Source organism: Sinocyclocheilus rhinocerous, unplaced genomic scaffold (genome assembly GCF_001515625.1).
Source record: "Sinocyclocheilus rhinocerous isolate Xijiao unplaced genomic scaffold, SAMN03320098_v1.1 scaffold303, whole genome shotgun sequence".
Lineage (NCBI taxonomy): Eukaryota > Metazoa > Chordata > Actinopteri > Cypriniformes > Cyprinidae > Sinocyclocheilus > Sinocyclocheilus rhinocerous.
This window is the reverse complement of record NW_015656152.1, coordinates 1,461,643-1,471,096: the sequence shown is the minus strand read 5'-3', so window position 1 is coordinate 1,471,096 and position 9,454 is coordinate 1,461,643. Positions and strand designations below refer to the sequence as shown.

General features: G+C 35.3%; 1 protein-coding gene across 3 annotated transcripts in view; it reads left to right on the top strand.

Annotated features, from left to right (window-relative positions):
- The window catches only part of LOC107719382 (filamin-A-interacting protein 1-like), a 34,366-nt gene that overhangs the window by 16,870 nt on the left and 8,042 nt on the right, over positions 1-9,454 (top strand). For 2 of the 3 annotated variants that reach the window (XM_016526792.1, XM_016526791.1), the window contains exons 1-3: positions 2,812-2,897; positions 4,109-4,282; positions 4,386-4,564. In XM_016526792.1, coding sequence (XP_016382278.1) covers positions 2,814-2,897; positions 4,109-4,282; positions 4,386-4,564 — 437 coding nt within the window. In that variant the 5' untranslated portion in view covers positions 2,812-2,813. Of the gene's footprint in view, positions 1-383; positions 669-2,355; positions 2,530-2,811; positions 2,898-4,108; positions 4,283-4,385; positions 4,565-9,454 lie in introns of those variants that run through there. The other variant, XM_016526793.1, reaches the window with a different exon arrangement.

Here is a 9,454-nt window from a genome sequence, read left to right as displayed (position 1 = left end):
TTATTTAAGTTCTTTTGGACTGATGCACTGCAACACCCGCTGACTGCAATGATGGAGCTTGAAAGATCAAAGACAATTATTTAAATAACTCCGACTGGATTCGTCTGAAAGAAGAAAGTCATATACACCAAGGATGCCTCGGGGGTGAGTAAAACGCAGCCTAATTTTCATTTTTGGGTGAACTAACCCTTTAAGTAAATGTATCTTGTTTTAGGAATGTTTAGATATTTGTTCTGGAAAACAAGACAAAAATACAGAGAAAGAACATTATTTGCAGTGTGCTGAAAGTTATTAGATGTTTCATTGTTCTAACGGTGTGATGTTTTCAGGAGATTGTCGCAGGTGTATCTGTGGATGATGTTCATCTTTGTTTGCACCTGCAGGTGAAGATGAGGTCCAGGACCAGCGATATGGAGGGGCCAGAGAACAGACCACTGAAGCCGCTCGCTAAAATCCTCGACACTGAGAAAGAGGGAAGCAAACAGGAGCTGATGAGGATGAAATCCAAAGCTCGGGAGGAAAAAGAGAGCAGTGAGGAGAAGGCTGTTTCTGGGACTTTGAAAAAGCCTCAGATGCCTCGTGAGATGCAGCAGAGGAGAGCCAGACTGATGGACCTCTCCAAAGAAGATCTCATCCATCTGCTGGGAGTCATGGAGGGAGAAGTTCAGGTGAGGTTTGACTGCATGATGCCATTCATTGTTTTCCATGCTAAGTTAGACTGAAAGAAACTGATGTATAGTGTAACTTTGAAATTTTCGCTCAGAAATTGCTTGTAAATTTCACACATAATTACAAAGAAATGGCAAGTAACACATTGAATTAAACGTGAAATTTTGAAGTAGAAAGACTGAAGTAGTATTTTCTTGTAAAACATATTCTAATAATCTTCGAAAAACATCACTGTCATTCAAACAGGAATTAAATAAGATGACAGAAGAATTATGAAGCTTTATAGATTTTTATACAGTGATTCCATAATAATATATTATGATTTTACAGCACAAACAGTGAGTAAGCTATAGTATTTTGGTGGAACCTATTGTATTGTACTGAGTGCCATGCTTGTGTACTGCACATTTTGGAAATTGAAAAACACTACTGTCATAAGTTTGGGGTCATCAAGATTTTTGATATACTTCTATTCATCAGGAATGCATTAGATTGATCAAACGTGACATTTAAAACATTTCTGTTTCACATAAATGTTGTTCTTGTGAACTTTATATTTATTAAAAATATCAAAAGAAGAAAAAAAAACAGTTTGCACAAGAATATGAAGCAGCACAACTGTTTTCAACACTGATAATAATCAGAAATGTTTCTCGAGCAGCAAATCAGCATATTAGAATGCTTTCTGAAGATCGTGTGACACTGAAGACTGGAGTAATGATGCTGAAAATTCAGTTTTGATCACAGAAATAAATTACATTTGAAATGATATTCAAATAGAAAAGAGTTATTTGAAATTGTAATAATATTTCACAAAATTACTGTTTTTACTGTATTTTCGATGACAAAATGCAGCCTTTGTGAGCAAAAGAGACTTATTTTAAAAACATTAAAACATTTCCAAACTTTTGAACGGCAGTGTAAATAATTTGGATAATCTGTGCATACTGCACACAGTATACATACTGTACATATAGTGAAGAAATTGTAAAAGAAGTATGATAGTATGATGTTTTTTACACAGACAATGTCATATGGCTTTATGGAAGCATACAGCTCTCCCTGCTGGTGCACAACGAGAATGAAACAGTTTGCACCATGAGACATGATACAAATCCTTGGAAAATTCCTTCAAAATATTTCATTTTCATTTGTATAAATTTTTATTTAAACCAGTAAAATTTTTTTATCATGCTTTTAAACAGATTGACAATTGATTTAGCAAACGACAAATGCTTAGGGAAGTTTGTAAAATATAGTTTTCTGCACTGTAAAAAAGTTTTTTTTTGTTTTTTTTTGAAAGTTGTCAGTAAAACATTATTACTGAATGACAAGATTATTGGAGTATGTTTTACAAGAAAATATTTATAACTTTAATTCAATGTGTTATAATTTTCTTTGTAATTGTTTGTGAAATTTACTAGCAATTTCTAAATAAAAGAACTGGTGTAGAAAATTGCTTCTGCACCAAAAAAGTTTTCATTGTAGTATATATTCTTAAAACATAGGATACTATGGCATGCCATGATTTTTTTTAAACATGTGCTATGTTAATACCAAAGTATTCTTTGTTTGGAGTATCATGGAAATACTGTGGTATTTGAATATGATAAACATTCAGTGCCATGGTATGCTGTATATCAAAGTACTATAGTACCACAGTAAAGCAGTGATCGTATCCTTTAGGCCCGTGAAGACATTATCCACATGCTGCAGTCTGAGAGAACACGGCCCGAGGTTCTGGAAGCTCATTACGGATCTGCGGTTCCGGTCAAACCTCTTCAAGCTCTGCAGAGAGACAGTCTGATGACCAGCGGAGACTTGATTAGAGACGATGTCTATGAGATCCCTATGATAGAGGTGCCATATTCATCTCTAAACCTGAATTTACAATGCAGATTTGAACATATTGTTGTGCCAGTGCAAGCAGTTTATGATGGCGATAATCATTCTGTCTCTAAAGCTGGACCGTTTGGAGGAGAAGCACCAGGAGACGTACAGACGGATGTTAGAGCAGCTGCTCTTTGCAGAGAAATGCCACCGACGCACCGTCACCGACCTGGACAATGAAAAGCGCAAACACGTCGACTTCATGAACAAAAGCGATGATTTCACCAACCTGCTAGCCTCAGAGGCCTCGCGAGATGCAGCAGAGGAGAGCCGGACTGATGGACCTCTCCAAAGAAGATCTCATCCATCTGCTGGGAGTCATGGAGGGAGAAGTTCAGGTGAGGTTTCACTGCATGGTGACAAGAAAAATGTGATTTCTTTAAAACACTTTTCTCTCGGAAATTGCTACTAAATTTCACAAATAAATACATAGAAATGGCAAGTAGCACATTGAATTAAACGTGAAATTTTGAAGTAGAAAGACTGAAATAGTATTTTCTTGTCAAACGTACTCCAATAATATTTGAAAAGCATCACTGTCATTCAAAAAGGAGTTGAATAAGATGACAGAAGGATTATGATGCTTTATACACTTACGCTGATACGCAAAAAACTGTTAACACAAATATATGAAGCAGCACAACTGTTTTCAGCATTGATGATAATTGATGAATATATTGATGAAATGTTTATTGAGCAGCAAATCAGCATATTAGAATAAATTCTGAAGGATCATGTGACACTGAAGACTGGAGTAATATATATTCTATTTGAATATATAAAATAAGTTCTTTTAAATTGTAATAATATTTCACAATAATACTGTTTTTACTTTATTTTTGATCAAAATTGCAGACTTGGTGACCAGAAGAGACTTAAAAAAAAAAATGAAATAATTTTACCAACCCCGAACATTTGAACAGTAGTGTAGGTGATTTGGATATTCTGTGCATACAGAAATGTGCATACTGTACACAGTATACATATGATATAGTGAGAAAATTGTAAAAGAAGTATGATAGCGTGATGGTCTTTACATGCCAATGTCATACGGTTGTTAATGTTTAGGTTTTATGGAAGCATACAGCTCCCCCTGCTGGTGCTCAAGGAGGATGTATTGACACATGATACAAAACCTTGAAAAATTCCTCTGAAGTATTTTAATTTTTGTCATTTTTTATTAAAACCAGTTCATTTCTGTCATGTTTTTAAACAGATTGACAATTGATTCAGCAAACAACAAATGCTTAGGGAAGTTTGTAAAAAGTAGTTTACACTGTAAAAATGTATTTATGTTTTTCGAAAGTTGTCAGTAAAACATTATTACTGATTGACAAGATAGTTGGTGAATGTTTTACAAGAAAATATCTATAATTTAGTTTAATTCAATGTGTTACAATGTTCTTTGCAATTGTTTGGTGTAGAAAATTGTTTCAACATCAAACATTTTTCATTGTAGTATATATTCTTAAAACATAGGATACTATGGCATGCCATGTATCATGGAAATACCATGGTATTTGAATATGATAAACACCGTATGCTTTAGGCCCGTGAAGACATTATCCACATGCTGCAGTCTGAGAGAACACGGCCCGAGGTTCTGGAAGCTCATTACGGATCTGCGGTTCCGGTCAAACCTCTTCAAGCTCTGCAGAGAGACAGTCTGATGACCAGCGGAGACTTGATTAGAGACGATGTCTATGAGATCCCTATGATAGAGGTGTCATATTCATCTCTAAACCTGAATTTACAATGCAGATTTGAACATATTGTTGTGCCAGTGCAAGCAGTTTATGATGGCGATAATCATTCTGTCTCTAAAGCTGGACCGTTTGGAGGAGAAGCACCAGGAGACGTACAGACGGATGTTAGAGCAGCTGCTCTTTGCAGAGAAATGCCACCGACGCACCGTCACCGACCTGGACAATGAAAAGCGCAAACACGTCGACTTCATGAACAAAAGCGATGATTTCACCAACCTGCTGGAGCAGGAGAGAGAGAGGTGAGGAGATGAGCTTTACATAGGAACGAATCAGGATTTTCAGTAAAATGTGCTCTTAAAGTGGAAAAAATGCTAGAATAATTTTCTTACAGTGGCTAGAATGAGGCGTGTCATTATAAAGTTTTTTTTATATTTGATCTGAAACTGTTATTTTAGTATCATTGGGATAGAATTGTAGTTTCTATTAATATTTTGAGTTCGTTTTTCTTTCTTTTCTATTTTCGGTTTAATTTGACTTTTATTTTTATTTTTTATTTTTGTAGTGTTTTTGTAATTTTGTTAGTTTTTTTTAAATGTATATATTTTTTTTATTTCAGTTTTATTTTATTTTTATTTTTATTTTTTTCAAGTAATAACAACAAAATATTTTTTTAATGGATTTAGTTTTAATTAAATATAATAACTCTAGTCTGAAATTGTTAAGTTAAACATTAATGAGATTAAAAACTTCTTGGTCTGTGGATCGTAATAGAGATCATAATTTGAATTTTTACTTAAACTGTTTTTATCATGTTTTTAAACAGATTGATAAATGATTATGCAAAATGCTTAGGGGAGTTTTTAAAAGGTAGTTTTCTACACCATAAAAATGATTTTTCAAAAGTTGTAAATAAAACAAAGATTATTTGAGTGTGTTTTACAAGAAAATACTATTTTAGATTTTCTGCTTCAAAATTTCATGTTTAATTCAATGTGTTACTATAGCCGTTTCTTTGTAATTGTGAAATTTACAAGCAATTTCTAAGCGAAAATTGGCGTAGAAACTTGTTTCTATGTCAATTTTGTTTGGTGTAGTATAATGTTCTTATATACGATACTGAAAAAAAGGCAAACACTTCTCACCGTAGATTCATTTTAAAGCGACTACAACCACGTGGCATCAAAGCTATGAATTGCACATGATTGTATTGGCTGTCCTACCACAGGCTGTCCTAAATCACACAAAGGGCCTTATAGTTGTGGAAGAAGGGGTGACGGTATCAGAGAGGCCTGTCATTAGTGTAGTGTTCTTCTGGGAATGTGAAACAGGCAGATTGAGGCCCTGCAGAGCTCCAGTCATTATACCAGCATCATCTGAGCTATATATGGACATGAATAGACTCAGATGATCATAAATGACAACCTGGGGATCAGTAGCTTTTTCTGGAAGCTCAGCGTGTCGTCATATCGGAGGGATCAAAGCAGCTACATAAATAAATGTGTATGAAGAAATATTAATAATATTACATATTAAGCATATTTCCCCTCAAAAATGTCGTTACTTGTAAATGCAGATAGAAAATATGATTTTTTTTTTTTTTAAGGATGCATCATGGTGATATTTGATTTTTTTTTTCAGTTTTACTCTGAAATATGTTGCATTTTAAACACACACACACACATACACACACAAAGGGTATTGATTAAGGATAGAATTTTTATTACTGAAATCAGCCTATGTAATTGCATATACTGCTCAAAAGTTTGGGGTGGGATTTTAAAATATTTTTTAAAAGAAGTCTCTTATACTCACCAAGGCAGCATTTATTTGATTAAAAAAACAGTAATATTATTGATTTAAAAGAACTGTTTTCTATTTGAATATATTTTCAAATGTATATTTTATTCCTGTGAGTCAAAGCTGAATTTTCAGCATCATTACTCCAGTCTTCAGTGTCACATGATCCTTCAGAAATCATTCTAATATGCTGATTTGCTGCTCAAGAAACATTTCTAATAATTATCAATGTAAAAAACTGGTGTGCTGCTTTGTATATTTTAGAAATCTTAAAGGGATAGTTCACCCAAAATTGAAAATGACCCCATGATTTACTCACCCTCAAGCCATCCTAGATGTAAATGACTTTCTTCTTTCAGACGAATACAATCGGAGTTATATTAAAAGATCCTGGCTCTTCCAAGTTTTAAAATAGCAGTGAATGGTAGTCGAGATTTTGAAGCATCCATCCATCATATAGCTGCGGTGGGGGGGCTTCACCTTCACGAGAGAGTGGCGTTCCAGCAGATGACGTAGAACTTTATTTTGCTCAATTTAATGCGTCCTTGCTGAATAAAAGTATTTATTTAAAAAAAAACATTAAAATCAACTGACCCCAAGCTTTTGAATGGTAGTGTATTTTATTTCCCATTTAATATTATGAAAAGCTCTCATATGCTACATTCAAATTATTTATTAAACAATATGTTTATCTTTGGAAAATCAGGTGACTCATAACTGCAAAATCCAAACAATTCCTGACAGAGACAATGAGTTCATTCATATTCCGATAAGACCCCTATAGTGGTCGACCACAGTCACGGTCCCCTGACTTCCCGTTTACCACCCTGAGCTTGAGTAGCAAATTATATTTAGCTCAAAACTGGGAACCTGGAAGCTTAATAAAACCTGGAAAATGCTCTGTTGTCTCCAAATGGAAATTTGTTCTGGACTCTAAGACTGGACATGCGTTTTGAAAGACTGTAAATATAGCATAAATATAAATGGAATCTTTTGTTTTTCATTTTAATTGTACTGCATTTTTAAAAAAGGAGCTCATTTGTGTGATGCATCGTCAAAAATAAGTAATGGCAAATCTATAAAAATGCCATTTCTAGTTTGTTGCAGTGGCACCGTTCAGTCACACTCCTTCCTTCCACTTATCACACTTATCTTCAGCCCGTGTGTTTGGACATTCCTTCATAATTCTCTCATTTGAGAGATTCATAGCAGGTGAGGTCACGCCAGTGCCGTGCCACCTGGGACTGAACGCCGGGGCGATTGCGGGGAATCCCGCCAGGAATATAAAACTGCTGTGTGTTGAGCTTCTAGGAGCATCCGCAATGCCGTTCCTCCTCAAATTACCCCTCTCTCTTTCACATGACATTTACACTTGCTGTTTTTCCTCTTGAAGTCCCATATTCAAGAAAGACTGTAATCTGATGAGGACAGCTAGTTTTGTTCTTTAAATTGACGTATAGGTCAGTGAAAGACAGATACTAATGATTTTACCATCAACAAGTGTGATGTTTCATCACGTCAAGTCAATATATGTGTGTGTGTGTGTGTGTGTGTATATACAGTATATGTATATTTAAAACAGTGGGCCACTTTTAATGATCCAGTCAATTCCTGATGGATACATTTCCTTTGTTAATATTTAGTTTCACTTGCAAATGTCACATTATGGAAGGAAAATGCGTTGTGAATGCTGTTTCATGTTTACTGCAAAATAAAATCCAGCATTTAAGTAAAACTTAAAATAAGGCAGATGTTTGGTGTTTGCTAGGGTTTTCTGGATGGTTGCAAGGTGGTTGCTAAGATAGTTGGGATCCAATTAACACATCTAGGGGATTTTTTCACCCGTTTTATCATCTTCCAGGAAAATATTATGTCTGATCGCTTGAAGCAATAGTTGCACATCAAAGTTTCATGCTTACTGTAGGTGCGTTAGCAAACATCTCCAATTAAAACTACATCTGGAAGTTTCATGTGCTCTTGATATTCAGGCTGTAATTTAAATCGCAAGCACATTTATACTAGACACCAAAAGATGATGTCATTCTATCACCATTCACATGATTTATGATTTACAAGTCTCTCGCTGCTCATGTCACAGTGGATCTGATGATTTCAGTAGATTTTCCCAGCTGTCATCTTAAACCTTTGCCAGAAAATTACCAACTATATCAGTAAACTTCCTGCAATAATTAAATGCTTCAACCTTTTACAAAATATTACTTGCGGAGTAATGACCTTTTTACATTTTATTCATTTAGTGTGTCAAATTTGCATTCTTGTTGCATTTCTGAGTGACAGGGCTTCATCTGATCTGAGAGTGCAACATTGTTCTCTTACGAAACAAAACTTTTCCCTTGCATTGTTGTTTGTTCCCATGGGAACACTTGGTTCATGTGAGATAGGAAATAATTGGGTCATTTTATTGTTTATATGAGATGGAAAGGGAACCCTTAAAATGATACAGAGGATTTAGTGCATTGACCACAGCTCTAATTGACTGTTTCCTAAAACAATATCCCGACTTCAATCTCGGTGAAGAGAATAAGAGAGGAAAGCTGAGAAAAGAGTGCATGAAAAGCTCTCCGATGGCTCCGCCTCCTTTGCCCAAACAAGGGCAGAACAGCTCTATGTCAGTGGGATGATATCACCAGCAAGTGGGGCAATGCCGTTTCACACAACATTCACCTTTCATTGCGCTCATGGTTGGAATGTGATGACTAATTCAGGAAACCGATCAGTGATGCTTTGAGCAGAGTCACTTCAAAAACATGTTAGGCATGGACCTACCTGGACTCCTTTCCAGCTAGATGGTGAGTTTGAAAACAGTTTGAAATGAATGCAAGTAGGCTGACAGTATTCATTCATGGATCTGTTTGGATATGTTATAGTGTCTTAACTGCTGTAAAATTCACAAAAGCGCGTAGTGAGGAAATTAGATCATGGAATAACGAAGGAAATATGCTGCAAACTCTGTGCAGTGTCTGGCACTTATTTCGCAAAGGACATGGTCCTCTCGACAGGGAGACTCCCGCAGAGCTAGATCAGTGTAAACATTCACCAGCATCATAGACTTTTTTTCAAGTGCCCTTGTTGGCACAAATTCCACTGTTGTGATGTGCTAGTACACTTTTTGTCAGGTGGGAACTTATTCCCGTTGATGTGCTAAGCTGCGCATGAGCTGTTTCGATTCTGTGATCATGCAAGCATGAAATGTTCAGTAACTACTGTCAGAGAAAATCACTAAAGTATTCAGACACTGTTCCTTTTCTCACAACGCTCATGCTTGTCTTCTTTACACAGTTTTTCATTCACTTCACACAATATTTTTATGTATATTTATTATGATATTTCTCAATAATGTCTTAATTTACCTTAATTAAATAAAAAAAAAA